The sequence below is a fragment of the Melospiza georgiana genome, chromosome 10 (assembly GCF_028018845.1).
Source record: "Melospiza georgiana isolate bMelGeo1 chromosome 10, bMelGeo1.pri, whole genome shotgun sequence".
NCBI lineage: Eukaryota > Metazoa > Chordata > Aves > Passeriformes > Passerellidae > Melospiza > Melospiza georgiana.
This window is the reverse complement of record NC_080439.1, coordinates 19,898,882-19,926,259: the sequence shown is the minus strand read 5'-3', so window position 1 is coordinate 19,926,259 and position 27,378 is coordinate 19,898,882. Positions and strand designations below refer to the sequence as shown.

Genomic DNA, 27,378 nt, shown 5'->3' with positions numbered 1-27,378 from the left:
CTGTGAGGGAAGAGGGACAGGGTCAGTCCTCCCTGGCACCTCACAGAGTGAGAGCAGCCCTTGGGAAGGGATCCCCTCTGATCCCAAGGGTGCTGCTCCCAAGGCAGTGGGACCAGGGGGATCCAGGCAGGGGATGAGCCAGTGCCATGTTGCACTGGTGTATGCTCGGTTCATACACCTTTGGCTTAAAGACAGGGGAGAGAACATTCTGGAAATAACATCAGACCACTGTGCACGGGCCCAGTTTCCCAAAGATGGCTTTGTCCTTGGCTTTGGCATTTCTCTTTTCTCAATAAATTCATTTATTGAGCAACCTGATCTACCAGAAGGTGCCTCTGCACAAGGCAGGGGGCTGGAACAAGATGAGCTTTAGGGTCCCTTCCAACCCAAACATTTCTGAGACTCTATGATTTAAACCTGTTGGCCACTTAGACCAATTTTAACATGGGGTCTCACAGACACAAAATTCCTACAAGTTGTAGGAAAGGAGGAGAACACCATGAATAACCAAGCCAGCCAGAGAATGCTGTGCCAGGACTTCACTCAGATCAGACCTCAGAGAGTTCACATAAATTATATCTAAACTCATACAATGGTGAACTTTGGGAGTGAGGCTCAGGGGAACCTGGGAACCCTTACCACCTACCCTGCTTGTAGGTTTTAATATGTCAAAATTTGCAGAGCCATGGCACCCTCAGCCTCCCTTCCCCATCAAGCATCCCTTGGAACTTCCTTTGTCTGCTCAGCCACCCCTGCATCCTTCAGCAGCAGGTTGGGGTGAAAGCCAAGGTGGCACAAGGAGGACAGGATATGCCTGGGGGAACCCCCAAAAAGCTACAGGCACCCTCCATGTGTCTCCTCCATTTTTCCCTGCCCCATCACTGGTATGGGTATTCTCAACAGGCAGTATCCAGCAGATCCCACATTGCTTGGGCTTCTGTAGCATTCTAGAAATACCCCTCTCTCCAATGCCCCATCAAGGTCTACCAGGCTGTGCCACCAGCCACATGCAAGGGTTAAAATAAAAGTCATCCAAAAGAAAGCATTTAGCACCCTTTTATCTGTATTTTCTACTCTGCAGTTAATTACTGGCAACTAGATTTATCTCTTGCATGCTGCTGCTTAAATCCTGAGAAATTCTCATCTAACAATCAATTATTATTTAATAAGCTACACAATCCATTCTTATTAAATTTCAATTAATTGCTTATTTGAGGCAGGATTTTTCTTCTCGCTTCTCTAATCCTGAATATTTGAGGCACTGGAGGGGGGTTTATTACCATTTCCTTCCCTTTGGTCACCCAGCATGGTTTTCCTCTTCCCACCCCAGCTGGCACTCGACACGAATGCATGCTTGGGGTGACCCATTTTAGGGAAGAAGAAAAGCTTGAGGGAAGACAGGCAGTGAGGCTGGGAGCCATGGATGTCACCTAAGCAGAGAAGGAACCACACCAGCAGCTACAGGGAACAGGCTCTCAGCTGCCCTAGGGGTAGGAGAATGTAGTTGTTTTGGTTCACCAATTCAAGATCTCCCCAATTTTAAAATTTCCCCTAAATTCACTATTTTCACCTCCCTAAATTTCCTCCTATTCCAAACCATGACACAGGACTTGCTTCACTCACCAACTTCTGGATAAGCCCTGAAGCTGGGATTAATGGAAAACACTCTCATGGGTTAGTAGTTTCTAAAGGAAGCCAGTGTTTGTGGGTGCAGGGAAAGGCTGGGGCCAGAACAAGCCATGAAGGTCATGAGCTGGCCCAGCACACCCCTTTGGCATGGGAAATCAGCTTTCAGATGGGTCTGACCATCCCAGCTTTGCCCTGATGGCTCAGATGGACTCCAAGTATCCCAGACCCTTCCTCCAAGGGTCTACAACTGTCCTCCCAGCCCATCACACCGTGCCAGACTCACAGCTGGTGTGATGGGGCTTCTGTCCCCACAGCTCAAGGCAGCAGAGACAGAAATAAATAGTGGTGGAAAATCTGGAGCTGGGAGATTGAGAGCGGATCCCTCCTCCCGCCGGCGGTCAATGAGACACCGCCGTAAATCACCCGGCTCCTGCCCTCTGCCTGCTGGCACAGAGCTCGGTGCAACAAGCTCCTTGAATCCCACCAGAGCACATGGAGACACTGCCATGGCACTGGGACAGAGATTTGTGCACACAAACTCCTTGAATCCCACCAGAGCACATGGAGACACTGCCATGCTGCTGGGACAGAGCTTTGTGCACACAAACTCCTTCAATCCCACCAGAGCACATGGAGACACTGCCATGGCACTGGGACAGAGATTTGTGCACACAAGCTCCTTGAATCCCACCAGAGCACATGGAGACACTGCCATGGCGCTGGGACAGAGATTTGTGCACACAAACTCCTTCAATCCCACCAGAGCACATGGAGACACTGCCATGCTGCTGGGACACAGCTTTGTGCACACAAGCTCCTTGAATCCCATCAGAGCACAAGGCTGGAGCACTGCCACGGCTCTGGGACAGAGCTTTGTGCACACAAGCTCCTTGAGTCCCATCAGAGCATGAGGCTGGAGACACCACCACGACACTGGGACCGAGCTGTGTGCACACAAGCTCTCTGAATCCCACCAGAGCACAGTGCTGGAGCACCCCACCCCACCCGCCGAGCCGCACTCACCGTCGGTGAGGGTCTGGAAGCACATCTTGCCGCTGTACTTGCCGTAGCCGGCCACGGTGCGGGCGCGCACCTGCACCACGTAGACCATGCCGGGCCGCAGCCCCTCCAGGCGCGCCGTGTTGGTCTGGCTGCGCGCCATGGACGAGTTGTACTCGTTGTGGTCCTGCGGGCACCCAGAGAGAGCCACCCTCAGTGGGACAGGGACAGCGGGAGGGCAGCCCAGCTGTCCCTGTTGAGGGCAGGGATGGGGTTCTGCTGCAGGGGGATAAGGAAGAGGTTCTGGTTCTGTGTCAGAAGAGTCCCTGATCCAGAGGATCCCACAGGAAAGGCTGGGAGAATTGGGATTGTTCAGCCCAGAGAAGGCTTTGGGGTGACCTAATTGTGGCCTTCCAGTACCTGAAGGGAGCTGCAAGAAGGATAGGGATGGACTATTTATAAGAACCTAGAGTGACAGGACAAGGGGGAATGGCTTCCCACTGACAGAGGGTACATTTAGGTCGGATATTTAGAAGAGATTCTCCCTGTGAGGGCAGTGAGGCCCTGGCACAGGCTGCCCAGAGAAGCTGTGGCTGCCCCACCCCTGGGAGTGTCCAAGGCCAGGTTGTATTGGGCTTGGAGCAACCTGGGCTAGTGGAAAGTGTTCCTGCCTGTGTCAGAGGGTGGAACAAGATGAGGTTCAAAGACCCTTCAACCCAGGACATTCTATGATTTTATGAAACAGGACCCATGAGGAACTGGGGAGGCCCCTGCAACACGTGCCTCCCAGGCAGACCCCGGCCCCACCAGAGCAGGGAGAATGGAATAGCAGAGGGAAACAATAAGATCATCCAGAGCAAAAATAATTTATGAACAACAGATTCCTCCTCCTCAAATGACTGACGTCCTTGTGCATTTCAGAAACATCCCACAGTTATGGAAACCTCATGTCCCTGCCCACAGCACGGGGGATGGAACTGAAGGATCTTTAAGGTCTCTTCCAATCCAAACCATTCTCTGATTCCACTAAACACTGTAATGTGCCCTATGACACCCTGCTCAAGCAGGTTCAAGGGCAACTCTCTGCTGGGATCCCCAGCCCCTGCAGTCCTGCTCTGCTGGCACAGGTCCTTGGCCTAAACCTTGCTGGAAACCTCATGCAATGACAGTCTCCACTGTCATTTTTTACCACATTCCCCAGTGCTTTGCTGGTAAGAGGCTGCTGGTGATATCATCTAATTATTCATACTTAGAGGAATTCATTAGAGCTGGCGAGACACAGGAGAGATGGAACAGCTTGGGCCGGGCACGGTTCATCACAGGGCTTGGAAGCATGTCCCCTGCAGGACAGGACAGCTGCCAGGGACAGGACCAGTGGCAGGCAGTGACCCAGGGCAGGGACAGCCTCCATAACCTTCCCTGGTCATCTCCAACCCCCTCCTCTCCTCCTGATGCCATCCCCATGATTCAGGTTCATCCTAGCAAACACCAGAGCCAAGGCAGCCACGGGCACTGATGTGCTGGACAAATGCTGCCACAGGGAAGGAATGGCTCAGGTTGGACAGGGCTCTGAGCAATCCAACCTAGTGAGAGGTGTCCTATGGCAGGGGGGTGGAACTAGATGAGCTTTAAGGTCCCTTCCAACTCAAGCTGCTCTGTGATTTAGCATCTACAGTCACAACTCACTCCCACCTTCTGCAGGCAGCTCGGGTGACCTGGTGCCTGTCCTGCCTGCCCATTCCCAGCAGAGCCAGTCTCAGAGCCCACTGCTGCTGCCCCTGCCCCCCTGCCCCAGCCCAGCCCCCAGCAGGGCTCCCCAGCTCACCGGGGCCGGCCTGGAGCCCACGGTGCTGCCCACGTCGGGCGTGCAGATGCGGCTCAGCTTCTCGTAGTAGCGGATCTCGTAGTCCAGGATGATCCCGTTGGGCTGCTCGGGCTGGGGCCACGACAGAGTGATGCTCCTCATGGTGGCACTCACCTGGTGCATGATGGGCACGGTGGAGGGGGCTGCAAAGGAAGAGGAGAGTGGGAAAATTAATGGAAAAGAGTAGGAAAAGTGGCCTTGAGAGGGAGGAAATCCCCACGGCCACCCAGATCTCCCATGCCTCTGGCTGGCTTCCCCATGGGACCAGCTCACTCATTAGCAGTGGGAAGACTGCATCTCAGCAGCTTTACATGGAAGCAGAGCAGCAAATCACTGAGGGAATTCTGCTATTTAAACCAACTGCTCCTTTTAATTAGGGGCTTGGAAATCCTTGGTGTTCCTTCTCCCTGGGACTGCTTGCTCCAAGGATGTCTCCCAAGGTGGGAGAGACACAGCAAAGCTCTCCCCAGTGGGGCAAACAAAGGTTTGGTGACAGGGTCCAGCTGTGTGTGACATCTTTTGCTGTAACAGCCTCTGTGGGGAGCCAGCACTCAGCACCCAGGGAGCCACAACTGCCACCCCACACACTCTCAGAAATGGGATGGGGGAGCAAAAATCTGCCCACCCTGAGGACAGTGACAGGGAACCGGGGCACGGACACCCCAGCCCAGCTCTGGCTCCAGAGAAGCTGCTGCGGCTGCTGTTAGGGGCTCTCAGGGGATGCTCATCCTCAGCACCCAAATTTGCCTCCCCTGGGAAAACAGCAACACTGTCCTTCCACCATTAGGGACAATGAGCCACTAAATCAGTCAGGAGACCCTTTTCCAAATGCTTTGTGCCCTGCAAGCTATACTTATAAGGGGCAGAGTCAGCCAATACAGCCCTAATCCTGCACTTAATCCTATCAGAAGAAAAGTATCCAAATCTGTCCACACCCACAGGGGCACTGGCATGTCCTGTCCACAGAGTCAGCTCCCAGTCCAGACATCTCTGCCCTCCTGCTCCCCCCCACCATGCCTACAGTGCTGGGCAGGGAAAATGCCTCCCCTCCATGAATCCCAGGAATACCTGAACCCAGCACAACCAGCCTGGGGCACAGGATCATGCCATGGAGGGAATCTGGGGCTGGCAGGAGCCCTGCTTCTCATGGTGCCAATGGATGATGTGGATAGTTCAGCACTGCCTTTGTTTACCCAGAATACTTAATAATCCTATATTATTTTTTTAATCTCTCCACATCTGCTCCAGGAATATGCTCATGGGATGAAATTAGGCACTCTGATTGATTGCTGTTTTATTAACTCCCATTACTTTGGATGGGGCTGGGGAAATGGTTGGAAAAACCCTCTGCAAAGCCAAATTGATTTTAGAGGAAGAGCACCAATGCCGTGGATATCCCTGGTGAATTTCCATCAGGTTACCCCACAGCCCAGCATTTTAATGTTTGCAATCAGCCTTTGCAAGACAAACAGGGACCACTGGGGTACAGACAGACAGATGAAGGTGATCTGGCTGTTCCCAGCTCCCCATGGTGGGAGAAGGGCTAAAAAACACCCCAAAAATCCACCTCAGGAAAAAAAAAGGCCTGGAAACAAGAGGCAGGTTTGGCTGCACGTGGTTCAACAGACAGCGATGCCAGCCAGGCACAAGTGTAGATTTGTATTCCCTGGAGCTAGGAGACTGAAATATTTACACTGGTTTACACTGAAATATTTACACTGAAATATTTACACCAGGTTTCTCCATTGTGCTATCCAGAGGGAGCAGGATGGTGAAGGCTGCCTGCCCTGGCACAAAGCAGGAATTCTCATTCCCTTTTTAAACCCAGAGCACATGGGTTTCCATCCCCTCTGATCCTCAGGGCAGCCCAGGACCAATTGCCCCCTTGCCATCTGCACACCTACTCCCCCAGCATCCCTGTTTGAGCCAGAGCTGCTCATTCAGCTCCTGATGCCTGACTGGGGACAGGAAAGGGAGCAGGGGAGCCTGGAAAAGGAGACAAGGGGAAAATGATGGGAGAGGGACGTGCCAGAGGAGACAGAGCCTGGACTCAGCCCCAGGATGCTGCTCCCTCTGTGCTGTAACGCAGTCAGACAGCATTTCAAGGCTGGATTCACCCCATCTCCCTTCTCCCAACTGGAAAAACGGTGATGCCATTTCATCCCCAAGCCATCTAGAGGGAGATAAAAGCAGGTATCAGATAACCCTCCCACCCTGCCCAGGGCACAGGCAACCCTTCCCTATTCCCATTCATCTTCCTCCCTTTTTCTCCTGGCCATTCTCCCCACTGGGGGCTGGGGTTACCACAGCCATCACACACCCTCACACCCAGGAGCTTTTCCTTTTGGACACAGAGCTGGCAGCCAGCACAGGGACAGCCAAACTCCCTGGTGTGACTGTGTTCAAGGGGTCTTAGGATGAGGGAAGAGACGAGGATCTGACTTTATGTTTTAGAAGGCTTCATTTATTATTTTATGATATATATTAAAACTATACTAAAAGAATAGAAGAAAGTATTTCATCAGAAAGCTAGCTAAGAATAGAAAAAGAAGGAATAATAACAAAGGCTTGTGGCTCAGACTCTCTGAGCCAGCTCACTTTGACTGGCCATTAATTAGAAACAACTAACGAGGGCCAATCAAAGATCTACTTGTTGCATTCTACAGATGTACCAGATAACCATGGTTTACATTTTGCTCTTGAAGCCTCTCAGCTTCTCAAAAGGAAAAATCCTAAAGAAAAGATTTTTCATACAAGATGTCTGTGACGCCCCGGCAGCAGCGGGACTCACCGGCCTGGTTGGTGGTGATGTTGACAGAGACGTGCTGCTGGGGGAAGGGGCTCTTGCTGGACACGCCGTTGACAGCCTGGATCTCGAAGGTGTAGGGGGTGTGAGCCCAGAGGTTGCTGATGAAGACGCGGGTGTCGGTGAGGCCCAGCTGGCGCGGCACGAAGTCCACGTTGTCGTCGCAGCGGGAGCAGGCGCGCCGGTCCGAGCGGCACTTCTTGCACACGATGTTGTAGGTGACGTCGTCCCGGCCGCCCGTCTCCCGCGGCGGGTGCCACTCCAGGATGATGGACGTCTCGTTGACGATGGAGATGACGTTGCGGGGGCCGGATGGGACACCTGTGGGGAAGGAGAGGCACTGAGACAGGTCCTTGGACTCCCACAGAGGCTCCAGCACAGGAAGGACACCCCAAGGCTCTGCAGGATCCACACCTCCTCCCTCAGGAGGAATTTGTGTCCACAGCTTGGCTTAGCTCGGGATCAACTTCCCACACTGGCAACGCCAACCACCTGCACTGCAAACAAATTCCCCAGATGGAGATGACAACTCCTCTGGTATTTTCGGGGTCCCTCATCATGGGGAGGAAAGATGAATCTGACTCCATGTTCTTAGAAGGCTAATTTATATTATATTATATTATATTATATTATATTATATTATATTATATTATATTATATTATATTATATTATATTATGTTATACTAAAACTACACTAAAGAATAGAGAAAGGATACTTCCACAAGAAGTTAAGAAGGCTTAACAAGAGACTAATGAAAAACTCGTGACTCTCTCCAGAGCCCCGACACAGCCTGACCATGATTGGTCATTAAGTCAAAACAATTCACATGAAACCAATAAACCAACTCCCTATTAAATGATAAACAATGTCCAAACACATTCCAAAGCAGCAAAACACAGGAGAAGCAAATCAGATAATTATTGTTTTCATTTCTCTCTGAGGCTTCTCAGCTTCCCAGGAGAAGAAATCCTGGCAAAGGGATTTTTCAGAAAATATGATGGCAACAAACTCCAGTGCCACAAACCCACTTAAGCGTCCAAAAAAACTCCATGTGGAATGCACACAGATCCATCCATGAAGTTGGATCCATTTTAATCCCACCAGGAGATGCTGAGATAACTGCAGTGCTCACATGGAGAAGCACCTCGAGCAGATTATCCCAGCAAGAGAAAAATCACTTAGCCAGCACCATGGAGAACCAGAGAAGCAGCAGGAGAAGAGAGAGTCAAAAATGGAAAGTGGTTATTAAGGGTTCAATATCTCAAGTTGGAATATCTCAAGTTGGAAACCTAGGAATGTCCCAGCATGGAGGAAAGTCAGCACCACTCCATGGTTTGCAAGCAGCTCCCATGTTGGACAAGAGAAGAAAATTGCATTGATCAAAGCTGCCAGGAGCCATTGTAAATGCTCCAGAGGATGGGAATTGAATGTGGCTCGGATTGCAAGCACTGCTGGATGGGGGCTGCAGTCCCTTCAGGAGGAGCCCAGGAGAGCAGCACTGAGGTACAAACACACAACTGCACAGACCCAGGGAAGGATCTGGGGTCAGCCAGGACGGCTCCGCAGCCAAAACCACAAAACTCAGCTGCTTGGTTATATTAAATAAGGGAAGCAAGGAATTCCTGATGCTGGCTGGGCTGGGGGCTGCACTTCCAAGAAAGAAAAAGGACTTTGCCATGATACAGGGAGCAATAAAAATGATGGAGGACTTGACCTGCAAGGAAGGGTTAAGAGAGAGAAGCACACTCTGTCTTGGGGAAACCCATCCCATGGGAGCCCTCCTTGTGTGTGTGTGTGCCAGGGAACATCGTTAGGGCTGTGGATAAATCAGCCCTGTTGAGTGGCCAGGGATGGGCAGGACAGGGACAGATTCATCAGCACCATGGTGACATGGCTGGTGGGATGGAGAGGTCATTCTGCATGGAGACACTGGGAGCCCCTCTAAGCCACTCCCGTGGATAATACAGATGAAAGATTTTGTTCCGTCCAGAGAAATGACAGCTTTAAAAATAAAGTAAGATAATAATATTCCATTCCCTTTAACCCATTTCCTCTTTAGGAGTTAAAGTGTCTGTCATGGAGCAGCCAGCAGTGCAGCATCCTCATTGGAAAAGGTTTTCCTGTACTTGAGGCACCACAGCACTGCCAGGCTGCCCCATGGTGGAGATGTCACAGAGAGTTACAGGAGGGTTGTAGGGGCCACAGCAGGGGCAGAGCAGAGAAAAGGACCTTGATTCCCCAGGGGAACAAGACTGCAGGACTCACAAAGGCTCAACGGGATTTACCCCCAGAAATCTGCAACCTGCCTCAGGAGCCTTAATCCAAATCCTCTCTCCATACCTTAAGCTGTCAATATCTTTTCAAGAAAAAGGAAAAAAAGCCGTATTTCTTCCCCTTCCCAGCAGCAAACTGCTGGTTCCCCAGATTCCTCCCACTTTAATTGCAGCCCCTCCCCTCCTCTGCAGGGGCCCAGGAACTGCAGGGATCACCCTTTGGAAGGGTTCCAGTCCAGGGCACAGCCAGCAGCTCCACAATGTTATGCACTCCTCTGACACAGAGAAACTTTGTGGGTGAACAGATGGCACCTCAGATTGGAGCACTACAAAATCAAGCACTGACGAGAAGAAATAAAAATCAGCAAAGAGACTTTTTTTCCTGTATTCCTATAGCACAGCACTGTTGTAAATCAGTTATGCAACAAGGCATAATAAAGATCTGTAGATTATCTGTAGTTGTGCAACCTGCTGAATACCTGTAGGAGAGCTCAGGTGATCCAGCAAAACACACAAATCCTTTCCTTGTTTCCTTGATGTGTGCTCTGAGCACTTCCCAGCATGGAGGGTCTGGAGCATCCATGTGCTCAAGCTCCACAATAGGCTGGTTCTAGGGCCTGGAGTGTATCTGGGGGGAATTGAGGCCTGAGTTTCCAGCAGGCTGAAGAGCACAGCAGCTCCTTCCTCTCTCCTGGGCTTTTTTCCCACCAAAAAACAGGCCTGAGGACACTGCTGCTGTGCCAGGCAGCTCGGGCAGGCAGCCGAGCAGCAACTCATCGCTGAATACCAATGCTTAATGCAGCCTTCCCCCTATTAAAAAATACTCCATCTGCAAGACTATGAACAAGACAGCCAGAGCAGATAACTTTAAATCCTCATTTATCCTGGGGACTATCTCCCTGCCACACCACCGCTGCCTGGCTGATGTATAAATCCCAGAGGCTGCCTGTAAGGTGGGATGTGGAGCCGCCCCATCCCTCCGCCTTGCCCACCCAGCTGTGCTCTTCATCCCATCCACAGCAGGACAGGGGGGAGAAAATAAAACAAACTCTACATGGATTGAGATTTGATCCCTGCTGCTGCCCCAGGAGGGAGGGGAGTGTTGGGAAGGATGAAAGTTTGACAAGAAAGTCTCACAGATATGTATGCTTAGCAGAAAGATCTTTAAAGGTAGAGTCTGATGAAAGAATAGAGATGGAAGCAAGTTTTGATATATAAGAAAAGAATTGCTGAGCCAGTCTTACTGGCTAACCAAGGAGGCAAAGGGTGTGTTAGTTAGAAGGGGTTTTATGGCTTAGAGCAAAGGATAAACCCATCTCAAACAAGATGTTTTTACCAAGCGGAAAGAGAGCACAAGCAAAACAAGTCAGCAAAGTCGCAAGTACAAAAAAGTTCTCAGAATTTTCCACTGCAAGAAAACTGAAACACAACTTCTACCTTAAACTGTAATGTACTAACTTTTAGTGATTATGGTAACATGAATATGGTAATTATAATAGTTATGATAGGCTATAGATAATAGTTAAAGTATAGATTGGTTCTACTGTATTAAGATGCTAAGCAAAGAAAAGTATATAATGCATTGTAACCAAAAGAAAAGTATATAATGCAATGTAACCAAAACCAAAGGGTCTCCAGACCTGCCTGCAGCTGGAGCTGACAGCTGTGGGCACAGGCTCTGTCCACCCTGGGCTGCTGTAACATTTTGTATACAATAAACTGCATTTTGAAGAGCTGCCTGGAGTCCCACCTCTCTCATTTAGGCTCTTACAGTGGCGCCCAACGTGGGGCACCATTAGTAAGAGCCCGATCTAGGGATTTGGGACTCCAGGCCTGCCTGCAGCTGGAGCTGACAGCTGTGGGCACAGCTCTGTCACCCATGACCCTGGACTGCTGTAATAACCTCTTGGATGGAATAAACTGCATTTTGTACGCAATACGCTGCATTTTGGAGAGCCCCTGGAGTCCCACGTGCCCCGTTTGCGCTCTCCCGGCCATACTCACTGGTGCAGGCGGCGGCGGGCGGGTCCCAGTCTGCCCGGTAGTAGCCGTTGCGGCAGGCGCAGAGCGGCGAGGCCTCGGCGCTGGAGCGGCTGTTCGGGGGGCACGGCACGCACAGCCCCGCGCCCTGGCTGGCCTTGAACGTCCCCGCGGGGCAGGCTGCAAGAGAGAGCACAGCAGCTGGGTCTGAGCTGTTCCTGGACACAGGGGAGAGCAGGTCCTGTCCTTGGAATGGGGTGGAAAGGAAGGAGAGGAGAGGAGACACAGAAAAGCTTCACTCTTATAAACGGGGTAGCACCTTCCTGTGGATTAATGGCCAGAATTTTCCATGTTGGCTGTGGATTATTCCTGAAGCCGCTAGCACCACATGGCAATAATCTTTAGCCAAGCAGAGCAAGGGGGCTGCAGTATCTGCTTTGCTCCTGGCTGCTTGCACCCAGGCAGGGATATGGCAGGGGGCTGTGGGACCCTCACCCCTAGCAGCACCCATGGGGACATGGACAAGCAGAGGCAGTACAGCTCCTCTTCTCCTGATCAGTCCCTTACATCATCCCCAAACAGCCTGGCTCAGGACCCACAGCTCTTTTTCCACACAAAATTTAAATATTTAATTAAAAAGTCGGTGTGACACCCATGACAGTGTGTTATGGGTCCATCCTGTTCATCCCTCGCAGCCTGGGGCTGGAGCTTCCCAGCCTCTGAGTTCATTCAAGCAGGAAATGGCATCTAATTCATAACAGAGAAGATGTTCCAGTTACAGTGAGGGTTTAATCAGCCACAGGGGAGGTTTCATTAATCAACCATCTCGCTGTTCTGTGGAGAGAGGGCAAGGATGGAGTGACAGGGATGGGGTCCCTCATCTCCACCCCACCCCACCCATCCACAGCGATGGGCACTGATGAATGATGCTCATCCATCCCTGACATCCAACAAAATCTGACGGAACCAAAGGCTGCAGAAGGGAATATCTGTATTTTGGCACACGTACCCAAGGGGTCAGACTTCCATCCAGCCCAGGAGAGACTGTTCCTGGCCTCACAGCAGGGTGGTGCCAGCCCTGCCCCTGTGATGCCGTCCCCCAGGGCACAGCTCTGCAGAGAAACACCCGACGTGTCTCATAAACACGGCGATGATTGAGATAATGGAAAGTGCCTCTTAGCCCCTGTCTGCTGCATCAGGATATGAGGCATCTCCTAGCAGCCATGAAGAGGAAATTAATAGGAGCAAGCAGGAGTAACCACTTTGATGCAATTTCCTTGGGAGATAGTGGACCATCTAATCTTTATTGGAGCCCTTTAACCTGTCATTCAAAACTCATGAAGGCCTCCTGCTCACACAGCCTTCCCAGATATTAACAGATGATAGAAAAGAATAAATCAAAACAATATTTTACAATTTTATTATTCAGAAGATTCCTCCCCCCAGCCTGAGGCACACAACTGGCTGCAATGAACTGTCTCTTTGCAGTGGCCCTGACAGCTGGGTGGGGATGTGACATTCCAGAGGAGCCAGCCACCATCTCCCACTGCCCTTGCTCTTCTCCATGCTGAGTCCTCCACATCCCACCACAGCCACCCCACGCATGTGGCACCTTAAGGAAGCACTCAGGGCCGTAACCCACCACCTCATGCAGTGGGCAGTGAGACACACAGGGCCACCATGCAGCCCAGAGGGTCTGAGGGGACCTTCAGGATGCTCCACAGCAGAAAGCAAAGCGATTCAGACCCTTCCCCAATACACACACACAGCCCTATTCCCATAACAGCACAAGGAGGCACAGAGTTACACAGACACACAGGGCAGGAGACAAAACCACAAGTGCACACCAAGGCTTTGAGTGTATCTCCTTCCTCACCACATCCCAGCAGCCTTGTGCTCCCACAGGAAGAGGAAGCACCCATGAGACAGGCAAAGGGGGACCTGTGGGCTCTGGAGCTGGATGATGTGTCAGAGCACACCTGAAACAGGCCAAATTCTCTGGAGGAGCAGGAAAGGGAGGGCAGGGGAACCAGGGAAGAGCCACCTGAGTTTTAATGGAAGAGGATGGAGGAGGGAAGGAGGATGATGAGAGGATTGCAGTGCTATGAACAAGCCTCAGTTTAAAGCTTGAGGGCATGGTGGTGGGTTGGCTGGAGAGGTTTGTTGATGTTTAATTACAATTAATCCTAGTGATGCTTTGTCAAAACACCTGAACATGGCACCCTGCACCCCAGTGTCCACAGGTTTCAGTTATCACTTCCCTTATCCACAAATTCCTGTAATCTGCAGGCACGTGGCTCTTAATTGCTATTATTACCAATTAGCTTTTCTCTCCTATAATTACACTGTGCTTGCCTAAAGCCTCCCACAGTTTCAGGGAGGTGGATGCCTTCTCCTCCCTCCCAAATACACCGTGGGTGCAGCACTCCCCTCTGGCTGCCGTCCCTGTGTCCTCTCTTTCTGGGGGAGCTGAACCATGAACCCAATACCAAAAACACAGCACAAACCCCCAGGGCCCTGCAATGCCATGGTGGGATCCATAATCCCTCACATGGCAAACTCACAGTCCAAGTGCAAGGCTCAGATGGAGCACTCGAGCCCAGGAGGGAGCAATAAATCACCCCACTAATGGCCAGTGCAACATCTGCCCTAATTTAAGGGCTGCTCCAAGAGCTTCCCAGAGCTGGCAAGGTCTGCATCCATGACAGAGTGTCACACAAGGGCAGGATGAGGCTCTGCCTCAGCCTTCCCTCTGGGAACAGGCTTCTTCTGCCAGTGCCCAGGCTGTGGCACAACCTGCATCTCTTCAGCCCGGAGGAGAATTAATTGATTGCTGATTATGGGGGCTGGATAAGATTAATGATGTGCTTAACTATCCATTTCCTCACATTTAGGCACCAGGGATGTGTTTGTAAATGCTGAGGCACAGAACTCCTCCGTGCTGCTCAGCAGGGAGGATGCTCAGCACTTAACCCCCCCACAATCCAGAGCTGCCCACGGATCCATCATCCTGCCTGCACACCAGGAGTGCTGCACATCCCAGGTGTCAGTTTGCCAGCAGGACTCCTTTTCCAGGGCTGACATGTCTGGGGGTGGCAGAGAACATCACTGAAACTCAGGCTTCTTGCAGTGAAATGTCATCAGTGGAAGTTTGGGGGGAAAATAGCTGCAGGTTGCTGTCACGTCAAGGGGTGATTGTAAGGACGTGGCCACAGGGCTGGATACAACTGGGGACTCCCAGCCAGAGCTGAACCTCTCCTATTCCCCCTCAAAGGCTCAGAGGAGAGATGTGTCACATCTCTCATACAAGCAAACACCCAGTGAAGGCACCACAAAGCTGTGTCCCCACTGCCACCTCCCTCTGCAGCTCCGGGAATCACAGAATGTGGCAATGACAGAACCTCAGAATCTGAGAATAACCAAATCACAGAATGTGGGAATGACAGAACCTCAGAATCTGAGAATAACAATCACAGAACCACAGAATCTGAGAATAACAATCCCAGAACCAGAGAATGACAGAACCACAGACTCTAGGAATCACAGAATCTCAGAATAACAGAATCACAGAACCTCAGAATCTGAGAATAACAGAATCACAGAACCACGGACTCTAGGAATCACAGAACTTCAGAATCTGAGGATAACAGAATCAGGGAATCAGAGAGTTATGGAATCACAGAACTGGGGAATCTAAGAATGCCAAACCACAGAATCACAGAACCATAAATATGCTGAGTTGGAAGGGATCCCCAAGGATCATCAATCCAGCTCCTGGCCCTGCACAGACACCCCAACAATCCCACCCTGGGCATCCCTGAGAGCATTGTGCAAAGGCTCCTGGAGCTCTGGCAGCCCTGGGGCCGTGCCCATCCCCTGGGGAGCCTGGGCAGTGCCCAGCAGCAGGATGGATTATGGAAGCACTCATGGCACACAGCAGCACTCTGAGGGCTTTTCACTGCTCACACTCTCCTGTATCCTGCATCATTGTATTCCAGGTGCCAGGAGTCCTAAAAAGAGCCAGAGATAAGAAGGATCTCTGGCCTATCCATCCCTGCTCCTGCCCGAGGCAAGCCACCATCACAGCCTCTGTGGAAAGGGTGCAAATGTGGGGATATTCCAGCATGGGGGTATCCAAGCGTTTCACTCTCAAACTAAATCCTCTCAGTTAGCACCTGGAACTTGCACTTTTTAATTACTCTCTCAGGGAAGCTTAAGTCAAAAGAGGAAAAAAAAGAAGAAAGGAAGAAAGAAAGGAGACATTGCCTCTACATTAACTTGCTCTAAAGCTCCCTGGGGAGGCAGATTGGCATTTTTCCTTCTCAGATTTTAAAACAGGAGCTTCCCCAAGGAATTACAGATCCAGCAGCGATTCAGAGAGCCCTGACGTGCCCCAACCCTCACCAGCACCCAGCAAACCAAGTCAGCAGTGCCTCATCCATCCCATGCCCCTCTGTCCCTGCTGGGGCAGAGCTAACCCCATTTTCCAGGTATCCCAAAATCCACATTTGTTTTGGGTTCCCTTTTGGGTCCAGGGCAATCCCAGTGTCTTTCAGCACACCTGTGGCACTCTGGCACAGCAGGTGATGAAAAGCTGTGTTAGAAGCAGCAGCACTGCACGAGATGATGCCCTCAAGCAAGCTGGAGGTGTGGAGAGCACTGTCAGGTGCCAAGGCACTAAAGAGCCTGGATGATCCAGCCTTGCTCCAAAAAGACCTGTGGAAGCACCAGCAGCACCCCTGGGAGATGGGCAGCAGGGTTTGAGGACAGCACAGGCCAGGAAAAAAGGAGAAGCTGTGGCTCATTGCATTTGCAGCCTGCCAGAAAAGAGATTCAAGGCCCCACTTTCTGCAAACAATATTTTATGTTTAAGAAAAAACAGTGGCATCTCAACCCAACACCTTGTGCACAAGGCTAATAATTTTTTGATGAAACTCCCCAAAAAAAGGGAGGAGATGCTTGCTAGAAACCCCTTGTGCATTTTGTAGACACCACCAATACAGAATTTATCTTTAAATACATAAAAAATAAAATAATGAAAAACAAAAATAAATTTTTTAGCCTTCAAACTGGTTAGCCCAGAGAAGGGTGCTTTAAAATGCTCTCCTTGCCACCCTGCTGTCACCCTGAGTGGCCGAGGTGGCAGCTAGGACACCCTCCCAGCTGAGAGACACCATCCAGGCAAATAAGCACCCACATGAAATTGTGTGCTGCAGCAGAGTGTCACTGAGAGGGTGCTGTGACTGCAGGGCAGGCACTTGGCACAGCTCCCCACCCTGTTCCCTGGGGGGACACACAGACCCCAGGCTGCCACCCAGTCCTGCATTAGGGCTTCAGCGCTTTGATATGAGGCTGACACAGGCAGCAGGTTGGGGGGAAAAGCAGCAGAATTGGGCAGGTTGTCAGCCACAGGCAGAAGCTGTCAGCTCCCACCTTCAAAGGGTGACAAGGGCACTGCTCTCCCACCCTGCTTTCATCTCCCTCGTTATCCCCCTGCACACATCCCTGGTGCCAGAGGTCTGATTGCATCCCTGCATGGTGCTCTCCTGTCATCCCTTCCCTCATGCCTCTCTGCTGGGGAGGGGGCTGGCAGGTTGTTTTGTGAGGATTTTGCCCCCATCCCTGCTTTTTAATGATCTGATTGCCTTTTCTATTAAGCCAAGCGTTTCTCCAGGAACATCCCAGCCTGGCACGGGGAGCCCAGCAGGCAGCCAGCAGTGCCAGGGGTGCTCTGCCATGCCACCCTCCACCAGGCACCCACAAATTCACCCCGAGAGCTTTCCATACTGGGAGCAATGCCAAGCCAGGAGAGCTGGGAGGGCACCTGCATCCTGACCATGCCAAGAGACTCAGCCCTTAAACACCCCATCAGCCACCAAATCCCAGCATCCACCCTCAGTGCAGGGAGCAGAGTGTGACCCGGGTGGAGGAACAGGGAACTCCAAGCATTCCAGCCCTGAAGTATCCTGCTGCTCCCAAGGGGGGAGCTCAGCACAGGACACCAAGCCATGCCAGAAACCACAGCACAAGGGGACAGGATGTCACTGCCATATTTTCAGAAAAATCCCTTCACCAGGATTTCTTCTCCTGGGAAGCTGAGAAGCCTCAGAGAAAAGTTAAAACATAATTATCTGACTTGCTTCTCCTGTGTTTTGCTGCTTTGGAATGTGGTTGGAGATTGTTTATCCAATATGTGAATTGTTTTAACTTAATGACCAATCTTGGTCCAGCCCTTGGTGTCAGGACTCTGGAAGGAGTCACAGGTTTTTCATTAGTATCTTGTTAAGCCTTCTGTGAGTATCCTTTCTCTATTCTTTAGTATAGTTTTGGTATAGCATTCTTTAATATAATATAATACCATAAAATAATAAATTAGCCTTCTAAGAACATGGAGTTAGATTCATCATTTCCTTCCTGCCAGAGGGGACCCCAAAAAATACCACAGACAGGACAGCCCAGCAGAGCCTTGTCCCCAGATCCTTGTCCCAAAACCTCATTTTGGTGCAAACTTCACCATTTTGTAGCCAAACACACCAAATTTTGGATTCCCCAGAGATGCTCCTGCCTTGGGGCCATCTGAATCACAAACAGCACCTGCCCCATTGTGTTCCCTTCTTTCAGCACTGTCTAGGCAGAAACTCATGAGATAAACTCATGAGATAAACATGAGCTTCCCAGCACCGGGGCTGGCATCCTGCAGGCACGGGCTCCATCTCTCCCTGCTCCACATGATGCAGCTGCTTAATTAAACCAGCCCTCCACCTCGGGAGGAATAGGCTTAGATCCGCCTTGGGACACATGTAAATTAAAGTCAGAGCCAGCCTGCCATGGTTTATTCATGGAGGGAAGTAAAATTCAATGTGGTTTTACCTTTCTCTGGGTTTTTTTTCTCTGCTTTTCTTCTCACAGATGGAAATGAATTGGAGCAGGGCAGGATTTCAAAGGTGCTTGCAGGGTAGGGAGCTGTGCGAGGCATATTAGAGGCAACAGGAGTGGATGCATCCCTGTTCACCTCTCCCAAAAACCCACCCCTCTCCCCAGAGAAGCAAATACCTGGCTGATAGAGCAAGGTGCTCACAGACTGAAATGCTCACCAGAGTGAGCCCCACGTGCCTTGCTGGAAGCAAAACACAGTCCACGCTCTCTCAGAAGCAGTTTTCCCCCAGAAAAGGCTTACTTGGGAAAATTAGGGGTCTCTGGATGCAAGGGAGCTCCAACACCAAGTGTTCAGGTGACACCATGGCCCTAAAGAAGGAGCTGAAGCCTCGAGCAGGGCAGGGAAGCAGCTGGTGCAGGCTCCCACGTGCCTGGCTGCTCACTGCCTGCAGCAGCCCAACAGCTCCATGCTCACCCATTTAATCACCACTCTGGGCTCCACTCTCTCTGCTTTTCACGGCTGGGAGGATTGTGAAGGTCTGAAGGGAAAATCTGTCCCAGATGGATGGGAAGAGAACAGAAGAGAAGAGCAGGCACGCCCTGGGCAGACGGTGCCCCAGGGCTGCCAGCTTGCCACGGAGCAGGGAACTCATTCTGCTCTCCAGAACAGCCAGAGGGGGGAAAAAACCCAACACTTGTCATGGCCACTTCTCCAAATCACTGTTCTCCCACTCAGGTTTTGCTCTGTTTTAGTTTCCACTTGGCTCCAGGCTCACTGCCCAGTCCCACGCCACAGTTCCCTGACCACAGTTCCATTTCCTTGCCATAAACCAGCCACTCTGAGTGATCAAAGTGAATAAATTAATCAAACTCCAGGCAATTCACACACATACACAGGGAGGGTCACGGCAGAGAGAGCAGCAGACACGTGGCCATGGCAGTACCAGGCACAGGCAGCTCCTCACCATCCTCACTGCCCCAGCTCATTAGTCTGAGTCAACAAAGGAAAGGGGATGAAGCTGTCATCGAGGATTTGATGCTATTTAACCTGCTCATACCCTTCTTTAAAAACAGATTTAGCAGCTGCAGCCTGGCACAGGCTCTTCCCTCTGCCATCCCTGCAAGCAGGAGCTTCCAGGGCCTAAAGGGGCTCCAAGGGCCTGGAGTGACAGGACAAGGGGGAAAGGGTTTACATGGACAGAGGGCAAGGTTACACTGGATATTGGAAAGAAATTCTTGGGTGGGGAGGCCCTGGCACAGGGTGCCCAGAGAAGCTGTGGCTGCCCCTGGGTCCCTGGAAGTGCCCAAGGCCAGTGCCTCACCACCATCTGTCATCCACAATGAACCTCACAACGACTTTGGAGTAAAAATATGGGGGACTGAGATTCAGGTAGGACTTCTGTCCCAAAATCACAACCCCCAGAGATGCTCTACCCCCACTCCAGGCATCAGGCTCCACGGAGAAATATTTTTTTTCCTCATGAACGACAGCAATGTGAAACTCCAGAGTTGCTAGACACAGACTGGAAGAGCCAATACTTCCATGTGCCACCTAACCCAGGACATCATGTTCACCCCTCAATGCCTGCATGAGCCATTGAGCCACCTCATCAACAGGGAAGTGAAAGGCCACAAAAATTCCTGGAGGATCCCCAGAAGAAGCTCCTCCCTCGGTCCAGAGCTGCTGTGGTTAGAAGCCCCCTGAAAAAAGATTCAACTTTCCTTTGCAGCTAGGGATCTTGGAAACCACCAATGTCACTCCAAAATTCCAGCCCCTCTTCTGACTGGGAAATTGGGGTGGCATTGCCACTGGGCCCCCCAAAGCACAGTCCCCTCCTGGCTGGGAAGCAAACATCTCCCATCCCTAAGAGAAACCAATTAAGCACCTCTTCCTCCTTCTCCAGCTCATGCCACGCAGTGTCCCCTCCATCTAGAGAGCATCAAGTGCTCATTAATTACATCTGAAGTGGTTCCTCGTTAGTGCTGACACATTAGTGAAGGAAGAGGCACCCCAGGATGGGGCTGGGGAGAGTTTCAGCCACAGGGCCAGGCTGGCACAGGCAGGGACATGGGGACACACAGCTTCCCTGTGTCCCTGCCACAGCACTGCAGGACACCTGTTGGGTCACACTGGCGTGGGCAGATGTCCCAGCATGGAGCAGGACATTGCCATTGCCATCCTGCTGGAGGTGAGCCCTGGGGACTCTGGTTTGGCTGACTGCTCAAGGATTACATCCAGGAATAGATCTGCCTTGGGAGGACATCCCTACCAAGGCACATTCCTTACCCACCCCAAGAGTGCCACGCAAGGAATTAATTAGAAAAACAATTAAGAGAGCTTTCCAATGAATATTTATAGCAGAGCAAGCCATAATTACTATTCCTGGGAGGAAAGGCGCCCTCCCACCCAGCTGCAGAGAGGACACACAGCACCAACAAGGGTGGCACCTCTGAAAAGCTCTTCCAGCCAAACCATTCCCACATTGGGTCACCCCTATGGCACAGTGGGGAGGGCAGACAACCTGCTCTAGAGCTCCTGGGCAGGAAAGGACCTCCTGCAGCAGTGTGAACACCCTGGCACTGCCCATTTTGGTGCCACCACTGGGGACAGGACAGATGTTCAGAGCTGCAGGGTGGAAGAACACTCACTGACCCCACCTCTGAGCCCAGACAGCTTCTCCCTGCCTAAATTTCCAGCTGTGTCTACGCTGATGATAGCAACAAGCAGGCACAAAGGAGTGGTCTCCTCCATCCTCAACATCTGCTGCACATAAGTCAAAACCACCTGAGATTGCAGGGATTTACTGTACATAGGCAGCTCTGGAAGATTTTCTTAGCTGTGAAACATAATTTGCACCTTGGGCTCTCTAAGAATAAGTTGTCTTCAATAATAACACACGATTAAGAGCTCAGGAGCAGATCCTATGTGAAGCAGGAGATCTGTGATAATCCCAGGTCTCTCCTGTCACCCCTCTGCAGCACTGCCACCCTTGCTTGTCTGGTGGGCTGAAACAGAAGGCCATGGCAGAGCCAGGAGATTTGGGTTTAGCCAGAGAATGACCAGAGAGAACCTTTCTGCCATACCCAGAACCATTTCAAATTCCTGGTTTTTATCAGTGCAAAAACCATAAATATCAAAGTAATCCCTGCTTGTGAGGAGGGTGACCAGGTCCCTCTGCACCATGGACAGGACAAATGCCAGTGAGCACCAACCCTTACCAAAGCTATGTCCAGGGCCAGGGCAGATCTGTTGAGCCCGGATATGTACTATAATAAAGGACAAAATAAAAAATAAAAGCGTAAGTCAATATCGTGTCTCTCCTCAAGGGCAATTTCCTCTCTGGGCTGCAGACCCAGGAGAGAAATTCAACTCATAATTCCCCCTGTATATCATTTTCCAGGATGCCCCTGCTTTTACAGCCAAGTTTTAGGCAGCAAAGTCCAGAGACCAGAGCTGAGGCTGGAGCTCTCCATCTTCAGCTTGGCACACAGCTCTGTGCCCCACAACTGTCCCCCAGCACAGCAAGGAGATGGCCACAACACACAGAATATCACCATACCATTGCAGAAGGCTTCAACCCATACAGAGTAACACCACACCACTTCAGAAGGCTGCAAGAGTCTGCTCCTCTTGTTCTTGAGCCCAGCCTTTTATCCCCTCCTGTTGATGCCCTGCCCCTGTGTGCCCTCTGTTCCCTTTGGTGGTTGGTCAGTGCCCCTGGGCACTCCATGGCTCATTGCTGTCAGTGCTGCTCACCTGCTGCTCACAGCTGTGCCCATTAGGGGTCAGACCGAGTCCAGCCCCATCCCAATCACCACAAACTCTGTGCCTACACCCCCTGCCAGAGCATCATCCCTGAGAGGCCCCAGGGAGGGAAGGGATGAGACAAGACAAGGACAGCATTGTCACAGGAATTGCTCCCTGCTCACAGGGGGGGTGCTGCTGGGAGCCCAGCCATGCCCAGGCAGGATGCAGCCCCACTGAGAGCACCAAGGTGACCAGCCCCCACCCCAGCTCACAGCTCTCCTGCCTCAAATTCATTTCATACCACAAATGTGACACAAGCAGATGATCCTGCTCTGAACACAAAGTGAAGCTCCTTCCAATGCCATTAATGAAATTTTTGTGGCTGGAGTCTGGGGTGGGAGAACAGCAATTTCCCCCTGGGGTGGGTGCAGAACTGAATTTGGGTTATGCACAGCTCTGGTTTGATGCTCCCACACGAAGGCAGGGCGGCTCCTTGGCCGTGAGTGCAGCTCTGGCTGAAGATGGATGGGTTTTCCCATGGCTCCTCCAAGGAAGGGCCTCTTGGAGAGCACGAGCCACGCTGTGATTTAATCTCCCCGCTCCCCTCTGCACACATCCCCTGCCATCCGAGGCACCAGGCGTGACAAATGGCCCCTTGTGCCACACTCAGGGCTGACACCACGGCACCGCTCCATTTGTCACCATCCGAGCGCGCGGCGGGGCTCGGGAGGGGAGCAGATTAAACCCTCCCATTCTGCACTGATTACTTCTCCCTCATCCTAGCGGGCCCCATCCTTCCCCAGCAGGGTCCCAGCTGGCACATCCAGCCCACACAAACCTCCTTAGACAGCCAGGGGAAAGCAGGGCAGCTCCTTCCACTGGGCCATGGAGTTTTCACCACTCTGGGTCTCTCACTTACTAAAACATCATCAGTGAAGGGCTGTTTCCCCAAGCAGGAGTTGCAGGAGACCCACAAAGCCCAACTGCTGCCCAAATGAGCTCAACTACAGTCCAACTGCTGCCCAACTCAGCTTCCAAATGATGCCTTGCACAGAGGAGTGGCGATGAGTTATCTCACGGCTTGAGGGGGGAAAATCCATTTTATTATTATTATTATTATTATTACAGAATCACGGAATCATTAGGCTGGAAAAGCCCTCCAAAGTCACTGACTCCAAACATTAACCCAACACTGCCAAGGCCAACACTGAACCGTGTCCCCAAGGGCCACATCCACACAGCTTTCAAACACTTCCAGGGACAGTTTTCCATCACTTCCCTGGGCAGCCTGTTTCAGGGCTTGGCATCCCTTTTGGTGAAGAAATTTTCCCTAATTTATAATCTAAACCTCTTGAAGCCATCTCCCTTGTCCTGTCCCTGTACCTTGCAAGCAGACCCTGACCCCCCTGGCTGTCCCCTCCTGTCAGGAGCTGTGCAGAGCCACAAGGTCCCCCCTGAGCCTCCTTTTCTCCAGGCTGAGCCCCTTCCCAGCTCCCTCAGCCTCTCCTGATGCTCCAGCCCCTTCCCAAACCAGGGTAAAAAACTCTTTTTTTTAATGTTTTAAATTATTATTGTCACCCTGCTGGGAGAGACACTGGCCCCATGGGCTGTAGGGTGCAGCACAGCCCCAAACACGGGCGAGATCCCCATCCCTTGGCAAGCAACCCGCAGCAAGAAGAGCCATTCCCAAAGGAGCTCTCTCGTGACTGAAAAAAAAAAAAAAAAAAAAAAACAACCAACAACCTAACAAAAAAAAAAAAAAAAAAAAAAAAAGGAAAAAGTTATAGAAAGGCTTTAAAAGTGCCTGGCTGAGTCACAGGGTTTGCCAGGTGCTGGCTATTTGCAAACAAGGGTGAAACAATGCGGGTGCCGGACGTGGGCCGGATCCGGCGCTTCCTTGCGGCTCTCCCATTGTCCAGGAGAACAATCCCTGCTCCTGCTGGACAGCAAAGGCAGCAGGGTGAGACACAGGGCTCCTGGGCTGGCTCACTGGAGAAGGCTGGCCAAGATGGGTGGGTTTCACAGCCCACTGCTGCAGGGATGTTCATGGAGCACACATGGAGCTCTGCACCCCAAAATTCCCCAAAAAGTTAATTTCCCCGGGGTCTTCAGCTACTATAGGAAATTTCCTAACTGGATCATTAACAGAACAAGGGTTTGGAAGCAGTTTTATGCCTCCATTTGCAAATAGTCACAAGGAAAGACCCTTGGGTGAGTGAGAAAATCAAAGGAGGATTTTTCTTCCTGTTTTAAGGCTGGAATCAATGTTATTAACATTCAGAATTCTCATGGTAGGGAAGAAAAATACATAAATGGCCCATGGAACAATTTAAGGAGGAAAAAATTGATAAACTGGAAAACAAAGCCATACATGGAAGCTAATCCCTAATCCCTCTAAGGTCACTGCCACAGTTTGGGAGTCCCAATCCTGCAATGCTCACTTGGCCCCCACTCACACCTTGCCTGGGGTATTTTCTGTGTTTCTCCCTTTTTTCTCCTTCACACGGGTCTGGATCACAGGGATGGTTTGGGGACAGGGAGAGGGAGTGGTGGCAGTGGTGCCCAAGCCTCCTCCCCAACAGCAGCCAGGCCCCATGGACCCTCCCCATCCCTGTGCTGGGGGAAGGAAAAGGGCCTGAATCCATCAGAGACACATTTGGGCTAATAATGTCTAATTAAGAGTTTCATTAAAACCCATCACACTCATTAGAAAAAAAAGTTAACAAGGTTTTCTGGACATTTTCCTTGCAAAATTATTACGGAGGTTAATGGATGCCTTCACTAAGGCATAATTTAGGAAAAAAAAAAATCACACTTTTTTTCTTTTTCTCTCTCTCCTTTTTTTTTTTTTTTTTTTTTGTCTTTGTGATTCCACTGTTTCTCCTCCTCAGTGTGGCCGTGGTAAAACTGGGCTGCCTGTTCCACCCAGTGGTGGAAGGCGGGAGATCGCTTCCAGGCAAAGGCAAAGCCCCTCCAACAAAGGGGAGCATCCCTCCGTCCATCCCTCCATCCCTCCCCCGGCAGGATTCAGCAGGATCTGCCAGAGCTGCCACTTCCCAGCACAGCCCGAGCAGGGAGAGCGGCTTGGGCTGATGCAGGATGGGAGAGGGGCAGGAAACTTGATATTGTGCCAAAAATCAAAAACAAAAGGGAAGAGAAAAAAAAAAAAGGCAGAAATTAAAAAAAAAAAAAAAAAAAAAAAAGGCCCATTGTGAGCAGTCAGAGGTTTGTGGCTCAGTTAAGCCTGAAATAAAACACTCCCAGGACGTGTTTGCTGCCGTTCTAAAAGCAGCTTTTGGGATGGTTAGTGGGGTAGTGTGTCACAGGTGCCCAAGCCCCAGGGAGCAGAGGCACAGCAGTGCACAGGGAGGAGGAGATCCACAGCCCCAGCGTGCTGACTGCGCCCAGCCGTGGGATGCTGGGCAGGAGGAGAGCTTGGAATCCCAATTCCAACCCTCAGGGAAACATTTTCCTAGAAAAACACTTAAAATCATCCTGAGCATCACTCCTTTCTATCCAGCTGCCAGGCAGAGACCACAGTGTGCATCAGCTGTTTGTCCACAGGTTTGGAAAGGTTTGGAAACAAACTGGGCGACCTAAACCTGGTCCCCAGTAAAGAGCTTCAGGAAGTGCTGATGGGTTTTAAGCCCAAATATTTATTTTTCTGTCCCCAGCCCTTGTTCTACCTGGCCCACTCTGGGATGCTGCTGGCCCCATCCCGTGCCCTGCTAAACCAAATCCAAGGGGAGATGGAAGGAAACAAGGGCAGGGGAAGCAATTTCTTTTTACCTCTTTGTTTTTCCCCTCCTGCTTTAGAGGATAAAATCTCAAAAAAAATGATCACTTAGAGGCCTGGAAGGAGCTGGAATGAGATGCTGGAGTGGTGGGGAGGAGAGAGGTCAGCACAGAGGCTGGAAAGATGATTTCCAGCCACGGGCAATTGCACGGACCAGCAGATTGGAGGAAAAAATAAAAAATTAAGCCATCCTTAAAAGCAAAAAAATCGGCTTTTCTGCAGCCCCTGCCAATGCCTGGTGTGCTTCACCCTGCCCCAGGCATCCAGGCAGCTGGGCATGGAGCTGCAGCACACTGGGATGGGATAGATACAGACAAAGGCACGGGGAGCAGGGTCCTGTGTCCCCATGACCTCCCTTGCTGCCATTCACCCATGGGACAAAACCAACATCACCTTCATCACCAAGGAAAACCTCTCCCAGGTACCCCAAAATGGTGCAGGAGCACCAGGCTGGACCACGGAGCAGGGAAAAGGCAGGCAAGGGCACAGCCAGAGCCCAAAAATTCCCAGTTCTCAATACAAAAACAGTTGCATTGGGAAAATCTGACAATTCCCTTGTTTTAAGCGATAGCAAATTGTTCTACTAATAATTGCAAAGTGTTTGCAGTTATTTAAAAATCACTTTATAAATCACATTGTTTCCAATCTTCTGTGATGGATAAGGAGAGGGAATCAATAATTATCACCAGGGCTGCTCGGCAGGAGGGGAGGATAACAGGGGAACCAGCGTGGAGCTGCTCACCCTCAACATTCAAGGTCGGAGCTGCCCCTCCCGCTGCTCCTTTCCCCATCCATTCCTCCACACAAAAGGACAAACAGGGAAAGGAGACAGAGCACTCAAAGGGGTGAAGGAGATGAGGACAAACCCACAGAGAGCTTTGGCAGAGGCCGGGCAGAGCCCAGCACATCGGGCAGCAGGTGAGGGAGGATGGGGGACCTGGCTGGAGATGGGACAGGGGAGCGGCTGCTGTGTGGAGAGCCAGGGACGCCTGGAAGCAAGGCTGCTGGATGAGCAGCCTTTGCATTGCAGGCAGTGCAGCCCAGCTTTGCTCTTGTTTTGTGGGGTTTATTTTGATTTTTCCCCCCGGCCAGGTCAGATTTGCAGCTGCTGGAGCAGACAGGCAGCAGCGGCAGATTGGAGGCTCCCGAACCTGCCAGCACAGGAATTCACCAGGAGGGCAAAACTTAGAAAGTGAGACAAGGCCGGGAGGCAGCAGGACTGCTCTCTCACCCCTTCTTCCTGAGTTTATAAATACAACATAGAAATTCAGCACAAAGGTAGTTCAGTCCCAGACTTTTTCCTTCTTTGTGCACCCGAGTTAGTGCCCGGCACTGGGAAGGTCAGGGAGAAACCCAGCGTGATTCCAGCAGACAGAAACAGTGCCCAGTCCTCAGACTCAAAAGC

The 27,378-nt window shown here is 51.2% G+C and overlaps 1 protein-coding gene across 1 annotated transcript in view; it reads right to left on the bottom strand.

Moving 5' to 3' along the window:
* The window catches only part of EPHB1 (EPH receptor B1), an 80,428-nt gene that overhangs the window by 20,372 nt on the left and 32,678 nt on the right, over positions 1-27,378 (bottom strand). Inside the window, exons 4-7 of the mRNA XM_058030882.1 lie at positions 11,578-11,733; positions 7,284-7,619; positions 4,454-4,635; positions 2,653-2,815 (exon numbers count right to left, since the gene is read on the bottom strand). Of these exons, the coding sequence (XP_057886865.1) occupies positions 2,653-2,815; positions 4,454-4,635; positions 7,284-7,619; positions 11,578-11,733 (837 nt within the window). The remainder of the gene's footprint in view (positions 1-2,652; positions 2,816-4,453; positions 4,636-7,283; positions 7,620-11,577; positions 11,734-27,378) is intronic.